The 26,862-nt window shown below is 47.9% G+C and overlaps 1 protein-coding gene across 6 annotated transcripts in view; it reads left to right on the top strand.

Moving 5' to 3' along the window:
- Nucleotides 1-26,862, top strand: part of LOC119976068 (glutamate-rich protein 6) — a 78,613-nt gene that overhangs the window by 40,506 nt on the left and 11,245 nt on the right. For 3 of the 6 annotated variants that reach the window (XM_038816199.1, XM_038816198.1, XM_038816196.1), the window contains 8 exons: nt 142-276; nt 1,118-1,195; nt 5,237-5,299; nt 11,143-11,208; nt 12,803-12,868; nt 13,353-13,445; nt 19,033-19,193; nt 26,139-26,206. In XM_038816199.1, coding sequence (XP_038672127.1) covers nt 142-276; nt 1,118-1,195; nt 5,237-5,299; nt 11,143-11,208; nt 12,803-12,868; nt 13,353-13,445; nt 19,033-19,193; nt 26,139-26,206 — 730 coding nt within the window. The remainder of the gene's footprint in view (nt 1-141; nt 277-1,117; nt 1,196-5,236; nt 5,300-11,142; nt 11,209-12,802; nt 12,869-13,352; nt 13,446-19,032; nt 19,194-26,138; nt 26,207-26,862) is intronic. The other 3 variants (XM_038816200.1, XM_038816197.1, XM_038816201.1) reach the window with 3 other exon arrangements.

Below are 26,862 nucleotides of genomic sequence, written 5' to 3'. Positions count from 1 at the left end.
GGTCACTCAAGTCTCACAGTGACATATAGTCATGCCTCCTCATCATTACACGTTCACCAAACACATCAACTGTTAATTTGCTCCACAGTCTCTTTGCGTGTGTTTTTTTTCCTGACAGTAACTAGTGTCTCTTTATTGAAGTTTATTGATAAAGCTTCTGAGAAGTTGTTTCGGCCTCCTCTTTACACGCTGCCCAGTGTTGGACTACCCACTATCCTGGCATATAAACAGGAATCCAGACAGAAACCGATTGACTACAAAACTATAATAGCCAAGGTATTTTCAGTTCCATGTTCATCCCAGCAATATGTTTTGCATTGAATTATACCTCAGGAAGTTGAGGCTATGTCAGATGAATGAAATGTGAGAAATTAATTTCTTATGTGTCGAAGAAAAAAAGAGTCGAACTCACGCTTTCCTTTTAATTACCCCAAATTTCCATCCAATTTGTTTGAAGCATAGTCGCTATTGTAGGAAACACAGCAGCCAGTGTCCACAGGGCAAGCGCAAGCTCCCGTAAACAGAAATAGATCATTACAAGCTCTTTTTTAAAAAATGGTGTTATTTAAGGGTTTAATATTGGCCAATGACACCAGGAGAATACTTCAGCCGTGCATCAATTGGTTGTGCTCCCATCTCCGACTCAAAAGTTTGTGGGTTCCATCTCACTGTGAGGACATGAGCACAAAGATCTAGACTCATACTCCAGGGGCAGGGATTGTTTTGCATTGAGGCACCACACGTTTCGGACAGGTCACAGTCTAAATTTGTTGAAGTCGGCGATGATTCCCGAGGGCTGTGTACCCATTCCTTAGCAGCTGTAATGTGCCTAATCGGAAAACTGGCTCACCTGCTCAGTTAATTCCCATGGCTCATCGTTAAGCTGTCGAACAAGGGACCAATCAGGAAGGGCATACTGACAAATACATCTGTGAGTCAATTTCACAATTCTGCACCTCTTAGCAACGAGGAATAGAAGTCTCGGAAGGGATAATCATTTAATCTAGCAACACTTCCCAAATCTAAGCAGGAGGAGAAAGGAGCACATGGGGGAAATTTAAAAAAAACAATGTTTATTCAAACTCTTAACCATATAATGTTGCTGTCTTAAATTTAGGAAAAGAGTGGTTGGTTACACAATCTTAGGGAACTTCAAGATGTTAAGGAGTATTGGCAGTGGAAAAGGAACATGTTAGTAAGTATGATGGTCTCTGATGCTGAGACTGAGTGTAGATGTTTCACTATTAGTTCAGCTCTATACCAGCACACCAATGCATTTAACTGTCTGTTTATTGAAGTTATAATTCATTTCACTTCCTACACAGCTCAGTACCAATATATCTCGCTTCCAGCTGAAAACAGCAGAGCTACCTTTGTTACCAGTCTGGAGTGCATATTAAAAGCTCTTATGCCTCTAAGGATGGGATTCTTAAGGATTCCCCTTTGGCATTTTAACTCTGTGTTGGCAAAGGTATTTGAAAATGATAGCAGCTGTCACATTTCATGGCAGAACGTTTAGGGCACAGGGAGGTTGGTGTGAGTAATGGAAACATCACATTGTCTCAGAAAAGGTTTTCTTTAAAGGTACTAGTCTGGGAGCTTTGATAATGGCTCCTTTGCCGTTATCGCCGACCCGTTACTTCACAAGTCCGGTGGTGGTGGCGACACTGCGGATCTGGGGACAGTGGAGGAGGTACAAGAAGGTGGAGGGAGCATCGGTCTGGACCCCGATATGCAACAACCACAGGTTTGTCCTGGGTAGGATGGATGGTGGGTTCCAGAGCTGGCAGAGGGCAGGCAGCAGAAGGATGGGAGATCTGTTCATAGACGGAAGCTTTCCCAGTTTGAAGGCGCTAGAGGACAAATTTAATCTCCCACCAGGAAACACCTTTAAATATCTGCACGTACGAGCCTTCCTGAAAAAACAGGTAGTGGCCTTTCTGACGCTGCCGCCACTGAGGATACAGGACAGGGTGGTCTCCGGCACCTGGGTGGGGGAGGGGAGGGTGTCGGATATCTACCAGGAACTACAGGAGGCGGAGGAAACCCCAGTGGAGGAGCTCAAGGGCAAGTTGGAGGAGGAGCTAGGTGAGGAGTTGGAAGCGGGTCTGTGGGCAGAGGTCCTGGGCAGGGTTAATTCCTCCTCATCATGTGCCAGGCTCAGTCTAATTCAATTTAAGGTGGTCCACCGGGCACACATGACGGCAGCGAGAATGAGCACATTTTTGGGGTAGAAGACAGTTGTATGAGGTGCAAGGGCAGCCCTGCAAACCATGTCCACATGTTTTGGGCAAGCCCGGAGCTTAGAGTGTTCTGGCAAGGATTCGCAGGGCAATGTCCAAGGTGCTTAACACACGGGTGGTGCCGAGTCCAGAGATAACGATCTTTGGAGTGTCAGAAGACCCGGGAGTTCAGGGGGCGAAAGAGGCCGACATCATGGCCTTTGCCTCCCTAGTAGCCCGGAGACGGATTTTATTAATGTGGAGGGACTTGAAGCCCCCGAGTGTAGAGACTTGGGTTACCGACATAGCTGGGTTTCTCAGCTTCGAGAAAATAAAGTTTGCCTTAAGAGGGTCTATGCTAGGGTTCTCTCAGAGGTGGCAGCAGTTCGTCGACTTTCTCGGGGAAACTAAAAATATCGGCGGCGGCAGCAATCCATGGGGCGGGGGTGGGGGTGGGGGTGGGGGGGTGCGGTGACTGCTTCATTGGGATGGTGTGGGAAGACTGGGTCGTGTGAGGTAATGTCTATTTAATTGTTATTGTATATTCTCTTTCTGCACTATGTCATTATGGTTACTACTGTTCTATTCTGAAAAACTCTGCAAAACCTTAATAAAAATACTTTTTTTTAAAAAGGAAAAGGTTTTCTTCTCTTGTGAAGGTAGAGGAGGGTGTATTATCCAGAATGGATGTAAAAGTCTTCCGTTCTCCGGCAGGAACAATCTTCACGGTGACTTTAAATCCCCTCTTTTTCCCCCACCTCCGAGAATAAGGTGATTAAAATGGCACTGAGTGCGTTGTTTTTCATTGTGTGACTTGAGTTCAAGCTCATCATTTCCCTGCAGGGCGAGATCCTCATTTTGGTCAAATGGAGGTGTTAGCAGAGGCAATGGGGGGGGCAATTTGACATTCCACCCAATCCGGTGAGTTCCTGATGGGAATGGGGGATTAAAATTGTCCCAAGTAGTTTCCCACAGTATGCTCTCATGTCTCCTGTTGCTCGTTATGCTTTCTCTTAAATTGCTCTGTTTCAATTACCTTTGCTCAAGAGTCGCCAGGTATCTTTCTGATACCACCACAGGGTTCAAAGCCAAGTACTGATCAATGACTCAATACACCAGTTAGTAAGTTTGAAATCAATACACATTTATTTACACACACTGTCAATTCTTACTCATGCATAAACTCTATTCGCTAAACTACAACTACTACTAAAGCCTATACTTGGCTTCGAGTGGCCCACTCAGTCAGAGGAACAATGGCCGTTGTCCAGCTCTGATACTGCTGGCTTCGAACTGGGATAGGATAGTAGCTAGGAGCGTCTATCTCGTAGCGTGTGTTGACCTTAGACTTACTTAGTTGGTGCTTGGCGGGCCTCTCGTCGCTGAGAGCCAAAAGCCAAGGTGAAGGTGAAGCGATCTTCCAAGAGAGCGAACTGACCTTGGGGACTCTATTTTATAGTCCCCAGGGGTTTCGCGCCCTTCTGGGTGGACCCCGGACTTGGTCCCAATTAATTGGACCATGTCCCAATCGTTCGTATTGATTTTCTCCAATACCGGAGTTGCTCCCTGATTGTTGGGCCGTTGGCCTGCTTTTGTTTTAGCTCCCACTGGCGCTGGGGAGCCTGTCCTGGTCTCGATTGTTTCAATGTTTCTTTTTGTCCCTGGAGATAGGTCATTAATATGCTAATGGCTATTGGTTTCAGTTCTGTCTGGGTTCTGCAAATCTTAATACACAGGAAACCTTGTACCTGCTTGTTTTCTCTAGTGTTGTCCGTTTTTCCCTGCACTCCTTGCGAGTGTCCATTTTGGAAGCGGGATGTGGCCACCCCGAGGTGGCTAAACTCCACCGTTGGCTCCCCTCAGAGGTGGCAGCAGCTAGGCTGCCGACCACTCCACCAGCTTGATTTAACTGGTGGGAGAATATGGGAGTAGTGGGGAGGAAATGATGATGTTAGGGAAAATAGGGAAGGGAAATTTTGGGAGGGGAGGGTGGGGATTTGATCAAAATGAAAGGCCTGTTTCATTTCTGAGTTTATCAAGTCTATTATTCTGCATCTTTGATGTTGGGATTGAGTGCATGGTCAAGGCAGTTCAACAAAACCTTCGAACAACCATGGTTTTAGCCAGAAAGGGAATGCATTCAGCTTGCTTGACACTCAGGCCTTTAACGTCAGTTTTAAAAATCACACAGAGAGGTTGCAAATGTTAAGTTGATGTATTAGTAGGGTCTCTAACACTGAGAGCAGTGTTGGAGGTTTTGTTGTGATTTGGGATGGAGAAGCGTTCCACTTTCTACACAACAATAAACACTGCCTAACTCATCTGCCACCACAACCTCCCTCCGCCCCCTCCCCAAGAAGAATGAGATAATAAAAGTGGGTGAATAATGTGGTGATATGCATGTACACATCAATGTATAGTTGTCTATCAGTGCACGTAGTTGTCGGTACGACCTCCAGCCAGCAGGTGGCGTTAGAGATCCATCACATGACTCGGGACATTCGCCAGTTGGTATCAGTCGTACAAGAAGACAGTCGCACTTCAAGTAGCTCCAGGAAAATTCACTGAATTCATTCAGTAGCCATCATCTGTATTGTAGTTTATTAGTTATCTTTTCAACATGTTAATAAATCATCTTTATAGTTAAACAACTATATGTTCTGTGTACATCATTACAATGGTTATATCACAGAACACAACAGATAACAGTTCATTATTCTAAACTCCTGCATCACATTCCAGAGTGGATCCAATTCAGGCATATAACCCCATCCACAAGGTTGGTTCCCAGCCTCAGCCAGACTGCCAATGTGAGCAGCAGGTGAGATATTGCTCCACAGAGTAAAAGTGAGACCCAAGTTGCTCTAACACACCTCCCAGTGGCTGCACAAGGGTGGGATCCAGGTCAGATTTCCTACTCATTCTCTAAGGACTTTTTTTTTGTGTTGCAAATACAATTGCAAAGTTTCCACTCCTATTGTACTAATAAAAGTTGTTTCTTGTTGTACAATCAGATACAAGGCGAACATTCACATCTCAGCAGTGAGAAACAGCTCAGCCGCACCAGCAAGTTAGTGGTGAGTATGCAGCCCTATGAAGAGGTTAAATAACGCAATGTAAAACTGGCTGCCATTCAGCTATCACCAGGGCTTCTTATTAATATCCTACCGGCCTCAAATAGGGACAGGAGTCAACAACAGTGATTAGCATCAAACTGAAACGAATTAGACTATATTCAACGACACTAAAGGAAATCATGAGCAATGTAGACAGTCTCCCTTTTTGAGAATGGGTGTCACATTGGCCACCCACCCACCATCCTCACCTCTAGTCATCCTGAGCAGGACCATGAATATATAATTCCTGGTCCTCTATCAATTCTTTCCTAATTTCCCACGGAATCCTTCGCCATATTTCATCAGTACCAACACCTTGTTCTTTGGTTTAACTAAATCAACTCATTTAATTTTATTTCTCATAATATTTTCATCTCACTTTTGCCAAATTCTGGACTATCTTCTCACCGAATTGGTCCTTCTCTATTTTGTAAACGCCAAAGTGAATTACTTACTCGGTGCCCCAGGTGATTTCTGTGCGTTCTCTACTAACTCTCTCTCTCAGCTAACGATCCACTTTTTACCCTAACTGTAGGGTATTTTACTGTTCTGTTTAATATTCACTTCAGTTTTGAAGATAGATTGGACAAGTAAGGACTGTTTTCTTCCTGGGCAGCACAACGGCACAGTGGTTAGCACTGCTGCCTCACATGCACCAGGTTCAATTCCAGTATGTCTGTGTGGAGTCTGCACATTCTCCCCGTGTCTGCCTGCGTATCCTCCGGGTGCTCCGGTTTACTCCCACAGGCCAAAGATGTACAGGTTAGGTGGATTGGCCATGCTAAAGTGCCCCCTAGTTTCCAAAATAAAACGTTAGGTGGGGTTACTGGGTTACGGGGATAGGATGGGGAGTGGGCCTAGATGGAGTGCTCTTTCAGAGGGTTGGCGCAGACTTGATGGGCCAAATGGCTCTTTCTGAACTGTAGGGATTCTATGATTCTGAGAGAAGATTTGATAGGTATTCAAAATCAGGAGGGGTTGGGACAGAGTAGATAGGAGAAACCATTCAAGAACAAGAGGGGCCAATGCAAGGTAGCTCTTTGGGGTGGCACGGTAGCACAGTGATTAGCACTGTTGCTTCACAGTGCCTGGGTCCCAGGTTTGATACCCGGCTTGGGTCACTGTCTGTGTGGAGTCTGCACGTTCTCCCTGTGTCTGTGTGGGTTTCCTCCGGGTGCTCCAGTTTCCTCCCACACGTCCCGAAAGACGTGCTGTTGGGTAATTTGGACATTCTGAATTCTCCATCCGTGAACCCGAACAGGCGCCGGAATGTGGTGACTAGGGGATTTTCACAGTAACTTCATTGCCGTGTTAATGTCAACCCACTTGTGACAATAAAGATTATTATTATTATTATTAATAAAGATTTAAAGTATATAGTAAATGAAGCAAAAGTGATATGAGGAAAATATTTTTACACAGTGAGTGGGTAGGGTTTGGAATGCACAGCCTGAGAGGGTGGTGGAGGCAGGTTCAATCGAAGCATTGGAAAGGGAATTAGACTGTTATCTGTTATCCGAGTGGGAGAATAGCACTCGGTGAATTATTCAGTTGGAGAGCGGGTGCAGACTAGATGGCCCAAATGGCCACCTTCTGCACCAAAACTGTTCTGTGATATTTTTTGATATTCCCTCCTCATACCTCTTTGCTTCCCTTATGTCCTACTCTCCTTTCTTAAATTATCTGGTTCGCTTTCATTTTTTTTATAACCCATTGACCCCAAATGCTCCCCCCCCCCCTTTAATTTTGGTTTGAAACAGAAGTAGGCCATTGAGCCTGGAGCCTGCAATTGGGCACCATGGTAGCACAGTGCTTAGCACTGCTGTCTCACAGCGCCTGAGACCCGGGATTAATTCTGGCCTTGGGTCACTCTCTGTGTGTAGTTTGCGCTTCTTCCCTGGGTGCTCCAGTTTCCTCCCACAGGCCAAAGATGTGCAGGTTAGGTGGATTGGCCGTGCAAATTTCCCTTTAGTGACCAGCGATGTACAGGTTAGGTTACAAGGTTACCGAGATAGGGTGGGGTAGATGGAGGAATGGACTAAGTATAGTGCTCTTTTGGAGGGTTGGTGCAGACTCAATAGGCTGAATGGCCTCCTTCTACATGGCAGAGATTCTGTGATTATAATGTGACTGATCTTTGCCTCAACTCTATGAGTGGCAAGGTAGCACAATGGTTAGCAGTGTTGCTTCACAGCACCAGAGACCCGGGTTCGATTCCCGGCTTGGGTCACTGTCTGTGCGGAGTCTGCATGTTTGCACCTGTTAAAAACAACTACCTAAATATTCTAATTCCATTTTCCAGCACTTGGCCCAGAGCTTTATTTGCTTTGGCATCACACGTGCACAACTAAATGCTTCATAAATGGTTTGAGGGTCTCTCGCTACACCACCCTTTCAGGCAGTGAGTTCTAAACTCCCACCCACCCTCTGGGTGAGAAAGCTTTTCCACAAATCCCCTCTAATCCTCCTGCCCCTTACCTTAAATATCTGCCTCCTGGTCATTTATCCTTCCACGAAGGGGAAGTTTCTTTGTGTCTACTCTATCTATGTCCCCCTCTATCACGTCTGGAACCTCTCTACCTTGGGACGTTCAGCTGCCAGTCCTGGCCTTATTTCAACCAAGTTTTCATGATTGCAATAATGTTAAATTCCGTGTGCTGATCGACACCCTCAGTTCATCAGTCTTGCTCGTTAGGCTCCTTGCACTAAAATAAATTCAGTTTAGCCTACCAATCCTCCCATACCCCTGTCTGCTCTGCCCACTGGATTTGCCTGGTTTATCCTCTAAATTTGACTCCATAGTCTCACCCACTTTGGACACCCCCCCCTTACCAAATTAGTTTAAATCCTGCCCAGTAGCATGAACAAACCTCCCGGTTGGGATATTTGTCCACCTCCAATTTAGATGCGCCCATCCTGCTTATACAGGTCCCATCTGCCCCAGAAGCGATCCTAATGATCCTCTGCTTCAAGGAAAACAACCCCAGTCTATTCAGTCTCTGGACTAAAACTCTTCAGCCCAAACAACATCCTGGTAAATCTTCTCTGCACCCTTTCCAGTGCTATCACATCCCTCCTGTAATGTGGATTCCAGAACTGCACACAATACTCTAGCTGTGGCCTAACCAACATTTATATACAGTTCCAGCATAACCCCCTGCTCTTCAATTCTATGTCTTGGCTAATAAAGGCAAATGCTCTATATGCCTTCTTTTTTTATATATAAATTTAGAGTACCCAGTTATATATTTTTTTCCAATTAAGGAGCAACTTAGCCTGGACAGTCCACCTAACCTGCACATCTTTGGGTTGTGAGGGTGAAGCCCACACAGACACGGGGAGAATGTGCAAACTCCACACGGAGAGCGACCCAGGGCCGGGTCCTCCGCACCGCAGTCCCAGTGCTATCCACTGCGCCACATGCCGCCCCATTATATGCCTTAACCACTGTATCCACCTGCTCTGATACCTTAAAGGACCACTGCGCATCCACACCAAGGTCCCTCTGATCCTCGGTGTTTCCCAGGGTCCTGCCCTTTAGCATCTATTTCCTTGCCTTGTTTGTCCAGCCCAATTGCATCACCTCATGCTTATCCAAATTGAATCCCATTTGCCACTGATCAGCCCCTCCATATCCTCTTGTACTCTAAGTCTATCCTCCTCACTGTTTATCATCCCAATAATTTTTGTATCATCTGGAAACGTACTGATCAACCCTCTGACATTCATATCAATATAATTTATGTAAACCACAAACAGCAAGAACCCCAACTGGACACAGGCTTCCCGTCAGAAAAACACCCCTCCACCATCACCCTCTGCTTCCTGCCACTCAGCCAATTCTGGATCCAATTTGAAAAATTTCCTTGGATCCTATGGGCTCTTATCTTCACCAATAGTCTCCCATGTGGGACCTTATGAAAAGCCTTGCTGAAGTCTAAGCAGACTACGTCAAATAGAGCAGCATGGTAACACTGGGTAGCACTATTGCTTCACAGCGTCAGGGTCCCAGGTTCAAATCCCGGCTTGGGTCACTGTCTGAGCAGAGTCTGCACGTTCTTCCCATGTTTGTGTGGGTTTACCCCAGGTGCTCCGGTTTCCTCCCATAACTCCCGAAAGACGTGCTGTTAGGTGAATTGGACATTCTGAATTCTCCCTCTGTGACTTCCTTGCAATGTTAATGTAAGCCTACTTGTGACAATAAAGATTATTATTATTATGTATTGCCGTCTTCTACACACCTGGTCACCTCTTCGAAAAATTCAATCAAGTCGGTCAGACATGACCTGCCCTCAGTAAAACCATGCTGAATCTTGATTAATCCCTGCCTTTCCAAATGCTGATTAATTCTGTCTCTCAGCATGAGTCCGGTGGTGGCGGCTACCCTCAAGATTTGGGGGCAGTGGAGGCGACATAGGGGAGAAGTGGGGGGCTCGATGGAGGCTCCGTTAAGGGAGAACCATAGGTTCGTCCCGGGGAAAATTGATGGGGGATTTCAGGGTTGGCACAGAGCGGGCATCAGACAGCTGAGGGACCTGTTTATTGATGGGAGGTTTGCGAGCCTGGGGGAGTTGGAGGAGAAATTTGGGCTCCCCCCGGGAAACATGTTCAGGTATCTGCAGGTAAAGGCGTTTGCTAGACGGCAGGTGGAGGGATTCCCTTCGCTTCCCGCGAGGGGGGTAAGTTGGAGAGGGGAAGATACCTGATGTCTACAAGGTTATGCAGGAGGTGGAGGAGGCGTCAGTAGAGGAGCTGTAAACTAAGTGGGAGGGGGAACTGGGGGAACAGATCGAAGACGGGACATGGGCTGATGCCCTGGAGAGGGTTAATTCTTCCTCCTCGTGTGCGCTGCTTAGCCTCATCCAATTCAAGGTGCTGCACCGGGCCCACATGACTGGGACAAGGATGAGTAGGTTCTTTGGGGGTGAAGACAGGTGTGTCAGGTACTCGGGGAGGCCAGCGAACCATGCCCATATGTTCTGGGCATGCCCGTCACTGGAGGAGTTCTGGAAGGGGGTGGCGAGGACGGTGTCGAGGGTGGTGGGATCCAGGGTCAAGCCAGGCTGGGGACTCGCGATATTTGGGGTTGGGGCGGAGCCAAGAGTGCAGGAGGCGAAAGAGGCCGGTGTGCTGTCCTTTGCGTCCCTAGTAGCCCGGCGAAGGATCTTGCTACAATGGAAGGATGCGAGGCCCCCAAGCGTGGAGACCTGGATCAATGACATGGCGGGTTTTATTAAGCTAGAGAAGGTCAAATTCGCCCTGAGAGGATCGGTACAAGGGTTCTTTAGGCGGTGGCAACCTTTCCTCGACTTTCTGGCTCAACGATAGGGTACTGGGACAGTAGCAGCAGCAACCCGGGGGGGAAGGGGGAGGGAAAAGGGGGAGGGAAAAGGGGGAGGGGGAGGGGGGGGGACGATGACTATGTTTGTTTATTTAATTTTAATTTATTTTTAAGTTCTCTTGTTGTTCATTGGGGTTGGGGGGGGTGGGAGGGAGGGGATACATGCGTTGTTACGGTTTGGGGGGTGGTACAGTTTTTATGGGTTATTTTGTTGCATTTCATTGTTTGTTATATATTATATTTTCTGTAAAAAATTCCAATAAAAATTATTTTTTTTAAAATTCTGTCTCTCAGAATGGCTTCCAATAGTTTCCCCACTGAAGTTAGACTGACTGGCCTGTAGTTTCCTGGTTTATCCCTGCCTTCCTTCTTGAATAATGGCACCATATTGGCTACTCTCGAGTCGCCCGGCCAGAGATACTTCTGTCATTACTGTATTAATAGAAATATCTTACTTCCCTAGGTTGAGCCAGTGCAACCTTCTAAACCTACCAGCGAGCACAATTGGGACCAGTTTAGAGAGTCTGTGGTAAGTACAAGCCCCCTGTCTGAAGGCACAACGCAACTTCTCACATCCAGCAAGAACAGGACTGGTTAATAAAATACCTTATTCTGAAAATTAAATGAATTCACAACAGGAGGAAGCTATCTTCAAATATACCTCTCTATGCAAGCTTTGGACCAAAGATGAGCAATAGTTTCAAATATGTTATTCCTGAGATCAACTACCCTCCCATCAAGGTATCCCTAGTGGAAAAGTACAATACCGCAGCTGCTAGAAACCTGAAATAAAAGCAGCAAGTGCTGTAAAGACTCAGCAGGTCTGGCAGCATCTGTGCAGAACCGAAGGCATTCTGAGAACCAGGTCCCCGCACCCATGGACAGCACAATGGTTAGCACAGTTTCTACACAGCTCCAGGGTCCCAGGTTCGATTCCCGGCTTGGGTCACTGTCTGTGCAGAGTCTGCACGTTCACCAAGTGTCTGCGTGTGTTTCCTCCCACAGTCCAAAGATGTGCAGGTTTGGCGGATAGGCCATGATAAATTGCCCTTAGTGTCCAAAAAAAAAGGTTAGGTGGGGTTACGGGGATAGGGTGGAGGTGTGCGCTTAAGTGGGGTGCTCTTTCCAAGGGCCGGTGCAGACTCGATGGGCCGAATGGGTTCCTTCTGTACTGTAAATTTTATGATATGAAAATTTACTTATTTCAGTAACATAGAGCAGCAGAGTTCCAGTCCGCTGCACTATTCCAACACTGTTGTGTGTGCCTGTCTGTTACAGACCTCAACATGCTGAGTAAGAATTAGAACTGACCCATCACACCAACGTCCCTCTGATCCTTGCTGCTTCCCAGGGTCCTGCTGTTTATCATGTATTCCCTTGCCTTGTTTGTCCTGCCCAATTGCATCACCTCACACTTATCCAAATTGAATTCCATTTGCCACTGATCAGCCAATCTGATTAGCCTCCATATTCTCCTGTACTCTAAGGCAACCTTCATCACTATTTATCACCCCACCAATTTTTGTATCATGTGCAAACTTACTGATCAACCCTCTGACATTCATATCTAAATCGTTTATATAAACTGCAAACAGCAAGGACCCCAACTGGACCCAAGCTTCCTGTCAGAAAAATGCCCCTTCACCATCACCCTCAGCCAATTCTGGATCCAATTTGCCAAATTCCCTTGGATCCCATTTGCCAAATTCCCTTGGATCCCATGGGCTCTTATCTTTGCCAACAGTCCCCCATGTGGGATCTCATGAAAAGTCTTGCTGAAGCCCAAGCATCCTGCGTCAAATGTATTGCTGTCATTTACACACCTGGTCACCTCTTCGAAAAATTCAATCAAGTTGGTCAGACGTAACCTGCCATTAACAAAACCACGCTGACTGTTCTTGATTAATTGCTGCTTCTCCAAATGCAGGTTAATTCTGTCTCTCAGAATTGCTTCCAATAGTTTCCCCACTGAGGGTAGACTGACTGGCCTGTAGTTTCCTGGTTTATCCCTGCCTTCCTTCTTGAATGATGGCACCATATTGGCTATCCTCCAATCGGCCAGCATCTCTCCTGTGGCCAGAGATATTTCCGTCATTATTAATAGAAATATCTTACTTCCCTAGGTTGAGCCAGTGCAACTTTCAAAACCTACCACCGAGCACAAGTGGGACCAGTTTAGAGAGTCTGTGGTAAGTACAAACCCCCTGTCTGAAGGCACAGTGCAGCTTCTCACATCCAGCAAGAACAGGACTGGTTAATAAAATACCTTATTTTGCAAATTAAGTCAACTCACAACAGTGGGAAGCTATCTTCAAATATACCTCTCCATGCAAGCTTTGGACCAAGATGAGCATTAGTTTCAAACATATTGTTCCTGAGACATCAACTACCCGCCCATCAAGGTATCCCTAGTGGAAAAGCACAATACCGCAGCTGGTGGAGACCTGATATAACAGCAGCAAGTGCTGTAAAGATTCAGCAGGTCTGGCAGCATCTGTGCAGAGCCGAGTGATTCTTTATACATTCCAAGAACCAGGTCCCTGCACCCTGTAATACAGAGCAGCAAAGTTCCAGTCCACTGCATTATTCCAACACTGCTGTGTGTGTCTGTCTGTTACAGACCTCAATATGCTGAGTAAGAATTGGAATTGACCCATCTGAATTCTTCTGCAGGTATCAGTCGGATTTGATCTGTGCCAATTTTGTGGCAAAAACCTAAAACCCTTACCTACATCCAAACAACTGAGCACAGAAGCAACTGAAACGGTGAGTACACTCGGCCTTCTTCCATTTTTCATTTATTTCTCCACGTCCTTCAATTTGTGATTGAATGAAAGCAATCATCTAAGTCTAATGGACCCACCATATCTAGTCGCCCTCCAGCGTTGAACCCAAGTAGCCATTCTTTGTATGTGAGCCTATACGTTGAGCGTCAGCAAACTATCTGATGCTGGCCCGAGCCTTTGTCACCTCCAAAATGGACTTTTCTTTTTTAATTAATTCATGGGATGTGGACTTCGCCGGCGAGGCCAACTTTTATAGCCCATCCCGAATTACTCTTTAGGAGGTGGGTGGTGCTGCACTGCCTTCTTAAAGCATTGTAGGCAAGTAGTGTAACTGCACTCAAGGTGCTATTAGGGAGAGAGTTCAGGATCTTGGCCCAATGGAACAGCAATAAGTCAGGATGATGTTCCATCCCAGGACAAACCCTGCAGAGGTGGCAGCGTGGTGGTATACAGTCAGGAGGGAATTTTCCTGGGAGTTCTCAACATCCACTCTGGACCCCATGAAGTCTCATGGCATCAGGTCAAACATGGGCAAGGAAACCTCCTACAGGTTACCACCTGCCACACCCCCTCAGCTGATGAATCAGGACTCCTCCATGTTAAACACTACTTGGAGGAAGCACTGACGGTGGCTGGGCATAGAATGTACTTTGGGTGGGGTCTACAATGTCCATCACCAAAAGTGGCTCAGTAGCACCACTATTGTTGGTTGTTCTGAGTTAGTGTGTTTAACACTCCTCCAATAGAGGCAGTGTGCTTAACACTCGTTTGGCTCTGTTTCTTATTTCTATGCTCTGGAGTCGCCAGGTGCCGTAAGAGACACCGTCACAAGTGCTAAGGTCAAGTTCAAGTCAATAAAGTCATACACCGATTAGTAAGTCCAAAACAATTAGAGTTTATTATAACAATTATAATAAATACTCATGCACACGCTAAAAGACTAACTTACTTCTACTATTAAACGACTAATACTTATCTAAGTAGGAACAAGCAAGGTCAGGGAACAAGGCCTTTGTTCCTTTCTGGTCTGCAACTTCTGTTCGCTAATAGTCAGCAAGAGTATAAGCAATGCCTGGGTCACGTGGCGATCGTCGTTTTGGCACTTACTTATCGATGGCTGCTGCTCAACGGCTGGTGTAAAAGACAGGATCTGGAGGCTGGAGTCGGAGGCTGGAGACAGGAGGAGCCGGAGACGAAACAGGCCAAACCATGTGTGGGACCTTCTTTTTATAGGTCCACAGAGGTCCGTGCCCCTTGGGGCGGGCTCTCTTACCTGCTGGGGATCGATTGGGTCTTTCCCAATCGATATGATTCGAACCCCCCTATCCTAGGGTCGTTCCTTGATGGCTGGGGCGGTTCTTAGGGCTTATTGTCCTGGTTTCGTTGGCGCCATCCTGTCTGCTTAGCTATTGAAAAGTATCGATAAATACTTAAATGTATCTATTGTATCTGGGACTGTCCCGGTATCACCTCATTAGTATGCAGATCGTTTTCCCATTAACATCGTTGCCTGGACTCTGCAGCTGTGGGGAAACCGGTTTTTGCAAATGTCTGAATGCTGCAAGCTTCTGCAAGCTGTTTGCTCTTTACTGTCCGTTTTTCCCTGCAGTCTTTGCAGTTCTCCATTTTGTATACTGGTGTCCATTTTAGATGGCTACACTATGGACGCGGCTGAATCCTAAAGGACATAAAGCTGCTTTACTAGTTCTGGGGCAGACCGCGAGGGAACCAGCACAAGGGAAAAATCTACTTGACCTCATCCTTCGCAATCTGCATTTATCCATGACAGTATCGGTAGGAGTGACAGTCGCACAGTCCTTGTGGAGTTGTAGTCCCATCTTCACATCGAGGGTACCCTCCATCGCGTTGTGTGGCACTACCACTGTGCTAAATGGGATAGACTTCGAACAGATCTAGCAACTCAAGACATCAATGAGGCGCTGTGGGCCATCAGCAGCAGCATGATTGTACTCAACCACAATTTGCAACCTCAACCTCATATCCCCAACTCTGCCATTACCACCAAGTCAGGGGATCAACCCTTGATCAATGAAGAGTGCTGATGGGCATGCCAGGAACAGCACCAGGCATGCTGAAAAATGAAGTGGCAGCCTGGTGAAGATCCAACATAGGACTACTTGCTTGCAAAACAATGAAAGCAGCAAGTAATAAACAGAGGACTAAGCAATCCCACAACCAGCAGATCAAATCTAAGCTTTGCAGTCCTGCTGCATCCAGTCGCCACATCCAGTTGTAAATGGCAGTGGACAATTAAATAACTCACTGGAGCAGAAGGCTTCATTGATATCCCCATCCGCAATGATGCAGGAGTTCAGCACACCAATGCAAGAGACAAGACTGAAACATTTACAATAATCTTCAGCTAGAAGTGCCGAGTGGACGATCTATTTCAGCCTCCTCCGGAGGACCCCAAGCACTGATCTTAAACTTCTGTCAATTCGGTTCACTCCACATGATGTCAAGAAATGGCTGAAGGCACTGTATACTTAGAACATAGAACATTACAGCGCCCTGATGATGTTCCGGCAATAGTACTGAAATCTTGTGAACCAGAACTTGCTGCACCCTCAGCCAAACTGTTCCGATATAGCTACAACACTGGCATCAACCCAACAATGCGATAAATTACTCAGGTATGTCCTGTCCACAAAAAATAGGACAAATCTAACCTGACCAATTCCCACCCCATCAGTTTAGATCATCAGCAAAGTGATGGAAGATAGAATTGACAGAGCTATCAAGCGGCACTTACTCAGCAATAACCTGCTCACTGATGCTCAGTTAGGGTTCCGCCAGGGTCATTCAGCTCCTGTCCTCATTACAGCTTTAGTCCAAACATGGACAAAAGGGCTGAATTCAATGAGAGGTGAGAGTGACTGCTCTTAACATTAAAGGTCACAATTCACCCAATGTGGCATCACGGAAGCCCAGTAAAACTGGAGTCAATGGGAACCGGGGGGGGGGGGGGGGGGGGGGGGGGGGGAATCTGCAAATTATTGCGGACGCTGGAATCTGAAACGAAAGAGAAAATGCTGGAAAATCTCAGCAGGTCCGGCAGCATCTGTAGGGAGAGAAAAGAACGAATGTTTCGAGTCCGATGACTCTTTTTCAACTGATTGGAGTCATACAAAGAACATAGGAAGATGACTGTGATTGTTGGAGGTCAGTCCCAGGGTATCACTGTCGGAGCTCCTCAGGGAGTGTCCTAGACCCAACTATTTTTTTTATTCATTCAAGAGATGTTGGATTCACTGGCTAGGTCAGCATTTATGGGTGATCCCCAATTTCCCATGAGAAGGTGATGGTCAGCTGTCTTCTTGAACCATTGCAGTCCGTATGGTGTAGGTGCACCCACTGTGTTGTTGGGAAACAGTGAAGGAGCGGCAATATATTTCCAAGTCAGGATGCTGAGTGGCTTGGAAGGACATTTGCAGGTGGTGGGGTTCCCAGGTATCTGTCCTTCTAGATGGTAGTGGTCGTGGCTTTGGAAGGTGATGTCTAATGGATTTTGGTGACTTCCTGCAGTTTCAGCTGCTTCAACAATGCCCTTCCCACCTTCATAAAGTAAGAAGTGGAGATGTCTGCTGACGACTCCACAGATTCTGAAGCAGTCCTCGCCCACATGCAGAAAGATCTGGATTTTCAGGCTTGAGCTAATAAATGACAAACAACATTTGTACCACAAGGACCAGGCAAAGACCAGCTACAACAAGAGATAATCCAACCATTTCCCTTTAACATTCAATGCCATTACCATCGCCAGATCAGGGAAGTACTGGACGACGAAGTTGGTTGTGTCCCGTGTTTGTCTTCTGAGGAGGTCGGTACGGTTTTTTGCTGTGGCGCGTTGGAACTGTCGATCGATGAATCGAGCACCATATATCGTTCGTACGAGGGCATCTTTCAGTGTCTGTAGATGTATGTTACCCTCCTCGTCTGAGCAGATCCTGTGTATACAGAGGGCTTGTCCATAGGTATGGCTTCTTTAATGTATAAACATCCTGGAGATTCCCATTGATAGGAAGTTTATCGGGGAAGGTAGAAATGTGGAGCAGAGATTAAAATCAGATCAGCTCCTGCTGCCTCACGGTCCCAGGTTCAATCCCGGCTCTGGGTCATTGTCCATATGGAGTTTGCACATTCTCCCTGTGTTTGCGTGGGTTTCGCCCCCACAATCCAAAAATGTGCAGGTTAGGTGGATTGGCCACTCTAAATTGCCCCTTAATTGGAAAAAATGAATTGGGTACTCTAAATTTATATTTTAAAAAATCAGATCAGCCATGATTTTATTGAATGGTGGAGCGGGTTCAAGGGGCCGAATGGCCAATGTCTGTTCCTAATTTGTATATTCGCACATTCACACACATTGAACTGGACCAGCCACATAAATATTGTGGTTACCAGAGCAGGTCAGAGGCTGGGAATTCTTTAGACAGTAACTCTGTCTACAGACTGCCCAAAGCCTGTCCACCATTTACAAGGCACAAGTCAGGAGTGTGATGAAAGACTCTCCATTGTTTGGATGAGTGCAACTCCGACAACACTCAAGAAGCTCAACACCAGTCAGGACAGAACAGCCCCTTGGGTTAGCACCCCTTCCACAAACATTCGCTCTCTCCATTGCCGATGCACAGTGACAGCAGTGTGCACTATTTACAAGTTGCGCTGCAGAAACTCACCAAGGCTCTTTCAACAGCACCTTCTAAACTTGTGACCTCTACCACCTAGAAGTCAGCAGATGCATGGAGATATCACCATCTGCAAGTTCACCTCCAAGCTACTCGCCATCCTGGTGCCGTTCCTTCACTGTCTCTGGGTCAAAAACCTGGAACCTCCTCCCTAACAGCACTGTGGGTGTACCTACACCACACGGACTGCAGCGGTTCAAGAAGGTGGTTCATCACCAGATTCTTTTTTCTTTTGATGGCATTTTCAATTTTACATAATGAAACTTGCGACCGATATTTAGTTTATGCCGTTCTAATGTACATACGATCTTTCTTGATGTTTCCTCTCTTCTCAACGGCAATCAGGGCTGGGCAATAAATGCAGGCCTTGCCAGCGACGCCCACATGCCGTGAAAGAATAAAAAAAGGTAATTGAACATACAAAGCAGGAGCAGGGGTAGGCCATTCGGCCCCTCGAGTCTGCTCCGCCATTCAATAAGACCGTGGCTGAACAGATCATGCTCCACATTCCCACCTACCCCCGATGACCTTTCACCCCCTTCATCAATTTCAACCTAGCCTTCAGGGGAAATCTATAAGTTTCTTTGGTGACTTACTCCCTTAGGATTTGTTTTCCCGGTTGATGAAACATTCCCTGTTGCTGGGCGTTTCAGATCCCAGATCCACAAAACAAACATGCGAAACCCATGGGTATGGATCCTACCCCACCAGCCTCACAATGTGTTACAGAATAATGTGATGTTTTGTTCTGAAGAGGCTCTTTTTTGTTGGATGTAAATAAAACACTGCAGCTAATACTGTACATGGTGAAACTTTTAAACCTTTAGCGGTGCGTGACTTTGTTTCTTTCCTTTGCAGCTCTTTTGCTGTAAACAGTATCAGGACTTGTTTGAGTTCCTCATGAGAGAAGAAGATTTATTGAAACTGAAGGCTGGTTTGGAAATGATTGATATCTCACCTCACCTTCCGTTTAGCAGTCTACTCGAGAGGGAACAAGCCAAGGAGAGAGCAGCAATGAGGTAATTTCCTGCCGCTAGTGTTTATTTTAGTTTTATTTTGAAAGCTCAGCTTTAAGGAATGTTCCTCATTGTCAATAAAACGCAGGATGATCAGCCCAATCATATGATTCGCCGCAGCCAATTTAATTGTTATAAAACCATGCAAACTAGATGCCTACGTCATCAATACTGGCTGATGAATTTGCTCACCAGTCCTTTAAAAGCATCATTTTGAACGGGCATCGCGTGACAATCACCAGGCAGGAATGTTCCCTTCCAGTCGGGGAACACTTCAGCAGTCAAGGGCATTCAGCCTCTGATCTCCGGGTAAGCGTTCTCCAAGGCGGCCTTCAGGACGCGCGGCAACACAGACTCGCCGAGCAGAAACTTATAGCCAAGTTCCGCACACATGAGTGCGGCCTCAACCGGACCTGGGATTCATGTCGCATTACATTCATCCCCCAACATCTGGCCTGGGCTTGCGAAACCCTACCAACTGTCCTGGCTTGAGACAATTCACACCTCTTTAACCTGGGGTTACCCCTATCTCTGGATCTGTTAATTACCTGCAAATGCTCGCATTCTAAGCATTGTCTGGCATATTTGACTTTGTCTATATATATGTTTCTGGAACATAACTCTTCATTCACCTGAGGAAGGAGGAGTGCTCCGAAAGCTAGTGTTTGGCTAAACCTGTTGGACTTTAACCTGGTGTTGTAAGACTTCTTACTGTGCTCACCCTAGTCCAACGCCGGCATCTCCACATCATAAGTTTTGTTGCGTTTGGATGGAGATTAGTCCATCTCCCATCGGTTTTTTTTCACAGAAAGATTCAGAGGGCGGCACAGTGGTTAGCACTGCTGCCTCACGGCAGAGAGGACCTGGGTTTGATCTCGGCCCGGCGTCACTGTCCGTCTGCATCACTCCCAAAACCCAAAAATGTGTAGGGTAGGTGGATTGGTCACACTAAACTGGCTCCTTAATTGTGAAAGTTTTTTTTAAAAAGTAGAAAGATTCAAGACCAAAGGTAGTGCTCAGTGGCCAGCGTGCTAAAATAATTCAGTTCCCATTTTATCATAGATTATCATAGAATTTACAGTGCAGAAGGATGCCATTCAGCCCATCGAGTCTGCACCGGCTCTTGGAAAGTGCACCCTACCCAAGGTCAACACCTTCATCCTATCCCCATAACCCCAACCAACAGTAAGGGCAATTTTGGACACTAAGGGCAATTTATCATGGGCAATCCACCTAACCTGCACATCTTTGGACTGTGGGAGGAAACCTGAGCACCCGGAGGTCATTTTAATGTCATACACGCTTATTTTTGTACAATAATGTAATCTTACATTACTTATGATGGAGCCATCAATTCTACGGACACGTGCTTGTAGGATTAGAATAGCGGTTTTAATATATTTACAACAGAGCCAGCCTGTTCGCCGTTGAACGTTCGATGAACTGGCCGGCTGGCTCTGTGGCACGGATCTTTATACAGCAGCTCCAGGGGGAGGAGTTCTGGGCGGAGCCAAGGGGGGAGCCCAGCACAAACTCTCGAGTACTCCCAGCGCTACTCCCCCTGATGGTCAGGTAGTGCAACTGCACTTACAATATCGGTACGAATGGGAACAGAGTGACATTGGTAACTTGTAACACCGTGTGAATCTCATTCACCACATTCACCCCCTGTGAAAAAAATCATGTCCGGCGGGGGTGCTGGCTCACAGAGTTAGTCTGTCCGGTGGACGAATTGTTCGTTGCGATCTGCAGAGCACCGGGATTGCAGCATCTTGCGGTGGCTGGGCGGGTGTTGAGAGCTGGGGTACGATGGCAGACTCCGGGGCGGGTCTCATCCAAACTGCATACACCTCTGGTGAGACTGGGGGCGCTGGGGGGCGGGCTGGTGCTGGCGTGTGGAACAGGTGGGGCGAGCATGCGGGGTCGGGGGCGCAAGGGGGCGGCAGCATAGGGAACGGGGTAAGGGGTTCCTCAATGGGGGTGGGGGGGGGGGGGGGGCTGGATCCAGCAGGTGCCAGGTCCCGAAGGGATACTGTATCCTGGCAACCGTCCGGGAACTCCACGAATGCGTACTGTGGGTTGGAATGGAGAAGGCGCACCTTTTCAACAAGGGGGTCGGTTTTGTGCGCCCTGACGTGCTTCCTCAGGAGAACCGGGCCTGGTGTCCTCAGCCACGCCGGAAGTTAGACCCCCGTGGTAGTGCCCCTAGAAAAAATGAAGAGCCGCTTGTGAGGGGTTTGATTGGTCGCTGTACAGAGGAGGGATCTAATTGCGTGGAGCGCGTCTGGGAGGACTTTTTGCCATTGGGAGACTTGGAGTTTTCGAGACCGGAGGGTCAGTAGGACGGTCTTCCAGACCGTCGCATTCTCCCTCTCCACCTGCCCGTTCCCCCTGGGGTTGTAGCTGGTAGTCCTGCTCGAGGCGATGCCCTTGTCGAGCAGGTACTGACGCAGCTCGTCGCTCATAAAGGACGAACTCCGGTCGCTGTGCACGTAGCTGGGGAAACCAAACCGGGTGAAGACACTATGCAGGGCCCTAATGACTGTGTGGGAGGTCATGTCGGGGCACGGAATGGCAAATGGGAATCGGGAGAACTCGTCAATGATGTTGAGGAAATAAATGTTCTTGGGAGTGGCCCTTTGAAATCGATCGCAAGGCGTTCAAAGGGCCTAGAAGCCTTGACCAGGTGGGCCCTGTCTGGTCTATAGAAGTGCGGTTTGCACTCTGCACAGATCGGGCAGTCCCTGGTGACCACTTTTACCTCCTCGTTGGAGAAAGGCAGGTTTCGGGCTCTGATGTAGTGGGCGAGTCGGGTGAGCAGAGGTCATCGTGGATGGCTTTCAGACAGCTGATCTGCGCGCTGGCGCATGTCCCGCGGGATAGGGCATCCGAGGGCTCGTTGAGCTTCCCTGGTCGATATTTAATATCGTAACTATAGGTGGAGAGTTCGATCCTCCACCGAAGAATTTTATCGTTTTTTATTTTGCCCCTTTGCGTGTTGTCAAACATAAAGGCAACCGATCGTTGGTCGGTGATGAGGGTGAACCTCTTACCTACGAGGTAGTGCCTCCAGTGACGAACAGCATCCACAATGGCTTGTGCTTCCTTCTCGACTGAGGAGTGTCGGAGTTCTGAAGCGGATAGGGTATGGGAGAAAAATGCAACAGGCCTCCCTGCCTGATTTAAAGTGGCTGCTAGAGCTACCTCTGAGGCTTCGCACTCAACCTGAAAGGGAGTGGATTCATCCACCGCCCGCATGGCTGCTTTACCGATGTCCTCCTTGATGCAGCTGAAGGCCTGGCGCGCCTCAGCTGACAGGGGAAATCATGTGGCCTTAAAGAGTGGGCGGGCTTCGTCCGCATATTGAGGGACCCACTCTTCTGATGAGCTATCTGAGCATGGAGATGCAGATGGGGCCCGTGGATCGCATGTGGTGAGCGGCGAGGAAGATGGCGTCCAAGATGGCGCCCCCTATGAGTCACACGTGGCCGGCCGCATGGTGGGGGTTTGCCAAGATGGCGGCCCCCATGGATCGCACGTGGCAGGAGGGGGCGGAGTCGGGGCGTAGGCTGCAGCGTTTCGGGCCCCGCGGGCCCGCTGGTGCTGGGAGCGATTTGTTCTCTCTACTGGGGAGTTAGAAACTTGGGCCCTTTTCGCGAGGCACACTCTGGCATAGTGGCCTTTCTTCCCGCAGCTGCTGCAGGTCGCGGATCGGGCTGGGCAGTGCTGCCGTGGGTGCTGGCTTTGTCCACAGAAATGGCAGGCTGGGGCAGCTGAGTAGCTGGCTGGGGCAGCAGAGTGACTGGCTGGGGCCGCAGAGTAACTGGCTTTGGCAGCACGGTAGCTGGGGGGCCGTACGGCACAGGCCTGGGAGAGTTGTTGGTCGGGGCCCACGATGGGGTCGCGGGGTCCGCGGGAAACAAGGTGAGGCAGCGGAAGGAGACTTCCATTGTGGTAGCAGCCTCCACAGTAGTGTCTATGTCTTTTGCCCCCTTTTCCAGCAGCCTTTGGCGCACAGTTTGATCTGAGGCCCGCTACAAAAACATCCCGCACAGCAAGCTCCCTATGTTTTCGGCCGCGGTAACGGCCTGGTAGTTTCAGTCATTGGAAAGATTGTTAAGTTCCCGTACAAATTCAGCTAGTGTTTCTGTCGGCCGCTGACGGCGAGTCGTGAACACATGGTGTGCATAAACCTCGTTGGTGGGCCTAATGAACATTTTGTCCAATATCGCCAGCAGTGCGGTGTAAGAACCGGCCGGGTTTAGCTGCGTGGAGATTCTGTGGCTTACCCTCACGTGCAGTAGGCTGAGCTTTTGTTCCTCTGTTGTTCCAGCGGTGCTGGCTTCTGCCAGGTAGGCCTTAAAACATCTCAGCCAGTGGGAGAAAATTTCTTTAGCCTCTGCATCCTGCGGGTTCTAGGCGTCCGGGCTTGAGGGCTGCTTCCATGATTTACTTCGACTGTTTTGTAAGTATATTAAATTGATGGAACCATCAATTCTACGGACACGTGCTTGTCGGATTAGAATAGCAATTTTAATATACTTACAACAGAGCCAGCCTGTTCGCCGTTGAACTTTCGATGAACTGGCCGGCTGGCTCTGTGGCACGGATCTTTATACAGCAGCTCCAGGGGGAGGAGTTCTGGGCGGAGCCAAGGGAGGAGCCCAGTACAAACTCTCGAGTACTCCCAGCGCTACTCCCCCTGATGGTCAGGTAGTGCAACTGCACTTACAATATCGGTACGTATATACAATGGGAACAGAGTGACATTGGTAACTTGTAACACCGTGTGAATCTCATTCACCACAACTTATAACTGAATAGCAAAGCTGACAGCAATTTTGGAAGCAAGGTTATTTGGAGCACTGAACTTTCTGTGGAGCGAATCGTGGGAAATACTGCAGCGCTGTCGCTGGTGATGCTACTTACAGCGTGGCAAAAGTGAAATGGAGAAAAGTTGACACAAATGTATGACCAAAACCATGACGACCAGAAGTTAGGGGCGCAATCCAATGGCCACGCTGCACCAGAAAAGCAGCTCGCCTGCAGCGTGGCCGGTAAAAGCCGGGACACCCCCCTCCCGGAATCTAACCGGCTCGCAGCACCTCGCAAGATCCAACGCGATCTCGCGAGACGTTACGGTGTAAATCCTGCCCACAATGGGCGGGATCACATTTTGGCAAGTCTGCATATTAGAGTGAGACAGTTAGTATTACTCTAATGTGCAGATTCCCGAGGTACCTGAGGCTTTGGGATTCATCCCCTTCGCCTCAGAGACCTTGGGTGAGCTCCGTTCAGCACTGGCACCCACAAACGGGGATCAGACGTAATTTCACTTGTGGGGGTCTCCCAGGGGACTGGAGGTCCCCAGCTGCTTGCCCTTTGGGTAGGGTGGTGCCCTGACACTGTTGGTAGTATATGGGCATTCTGGCAATGGCACCTGGTGGTAGCCTGGCACTGCCAGCTGGCATAGTCACTGCCAAGGTGCCAGATTGGCGCTGCAAAGGTGTCAAGCTGGCATTGTGTGCATGTGCGCGATCAAGCCGGGGGTGTCCTGCGTGGGGGGCTGGGGACCCTCCCATAGTGTGTTTGGGCTGGGGGAAGGGGAGATCGTGGATCACTTTGGGGGCCTCGGAAATTGGAACACCATTTAAAAATGGTATCCCGATCTCTCACTACACTGGGGAGCTCCGCTCGCTCACTCTGCAAACGGTGCAGCCTCGGCCGCGCTTTCCCCGTTTAAGCCCCTTATACAACGCAAGTCGCATCGAATAGCCATGTGTTTCTTGCCACTGCGAATGCCTGGAGACATGCGACTAAACGTGCTCACTAAGAGACTTTGTTCCCTTTTGGGAAAATTGCGCCCTAGATTCAGACCAGAGGCAGGACTTTCCATGTGTTACCGAGAATGGAGGGTGCAAACAGCAGGACACCCCATTGACAACGACGGGACTAGAGGATCCCATCACCAGCAAGTGGCAGGCTGCCTCTACCACCGTTAAACATGTGTTGGGGGGGGGGGGGGGGGCGGATTTGCAGCCTAGATTTTTAATTTTAAGATAAACCTCCGACTCAAGTAGAAACTAATTTTGCTTGCCAATAACTTTAGTCAATTTTACTGCTACCCAAATAGCTTTGAGACCACATCAGGAGTATTGTGTAGTGTTGGTCTCCTTATTTAAGGAGATGTTAATACGTTCAAAGCAGTTCAGTGAAAGTTTACTTGATAATACCTTGAATGGCTGGGTTGTCTTATGAGGAAAGATTGGAGGGGTCAGGTTTGTTTCCACTGGAGTTTAGAATTTCATAGAATTTACAGTGCAGAAGGAGGCCACTCGGCCCATCGAGTCTGCACCAGCTCTTGGAAAGAGCCCCCTAACCGGGGTCAACACCTCCACCCTATCCCCATAACCCAGTAACCCCACCCAACACTAAGGGCAATTTTGGACACTAAGGGCAATTTATCACGGCCAATCCACCTAACCTGCAAATCTTTGGACTGAGTAAGAGGCGACTTGATCAAAATCCTGAGGGGTGTCGACAGGGTGGACGTGGAGAGGATGTTTCCTCTTGTGAAAGAATCTAGAGTTAGAGATTACTGTTCAAAAATCTGGGGTCACTCATTTAAGACGGAGAGGAGGAGAATTATTTTCTCAGAGTGTGGTGAGTTTCTGGAACTCTCTTCCTCAAAAGGCAGTGGAAGCAGAATCTTTAAATATTTTTACGGCAGGGCGAGATAGATTCTCGATTAACACCAGGAGTGAAAGGTTATCGTGGGTCGTCAGGAATGTGGGGTTACGGTTACAATCAGAACAGCCACAATCTTATTGAATGGTGCAACAGGCCCAAGGGGCCGAGTGGCCTGCTCCTGCTCCTAATTCATATGTTCATGTGTGTATCTTTTTATGTTACTTGGTCGGACCTTAATGTTTTGTCATGCTTTGCCAGGTTACGTGACAGAGAAATGGAAAAGTTTATGAAAAAGGCAAAAGAAAATCAGCGGCGACTTTCTGCCGGTAAGTTTTCTCCATGTGGTTCCAGATTTTTATTTTAACTTCCTCGTGTGGTTTAAGTATTCCGTTTTGTTTGTACATTTGAACATTGGGCCTCCAGTAAGGGTTCAGAGAGTTGGGGATTATTTATTGAATTGAGGATTGGTTAGTGGTCAGGAAGTACAAGAGTAGGGGTAAACAGGACATTTTCAAGTTGCCAGGCTGTAACAAGTGGGGTGCCACTGATCAGTGCTGAGGCCTCGGCTATTTACAATTTATATTCATGAATTAGTCGGAGAAACTGAGAGTAATGTATCTAAGTTTGCTGAAAGTATAAAGCTATTTGGAACAGTAAACTGCGAGGAGGACACAGAGGCTACAGTGGGATCTGGTGGACAATAAGGTGGCAGATGGAGCAGAACATGGTGAAATATGAGGTTGTTCACTTTGGTGGGAAAAATAGTAGAGCAGAATATTTTTTAGATGGTGAGAAACATTTAAATGTAGATTTTCAGAGAAACTTGGATGACCTCATACAAACAACACGGCAAGTTAGCATGCTGGCACAGCAAACAATTATCCAGTTGTCACATGGGGCGCAATTTAGCGGCCTCGCCGCACCCAACTTAGTGTCGGGCCGACGGCGTTGAATCTCACAAGAGGCCACTTGTGAGATTTGC

This window comes from Scyliorhinus canicula, chromosome 13, assembly GCF_902713615.1.
Source record: "Scyliorhinus canicula chromosome 13, sScyCan1.1, whole genome shotgun sequence".
NCBI lineage: Eukaryota > Metazoa > Chordata > Chondrichthyes > Carcharhiniformes > Scyliorhinidae > Scyliorhinus > Scyliorhinus canicula.
The sequence above is the reverse complement of the archived record's forward strand: the minus strand, read 5'-3'. Positions and strand labels throughout refer to the sequence as shown.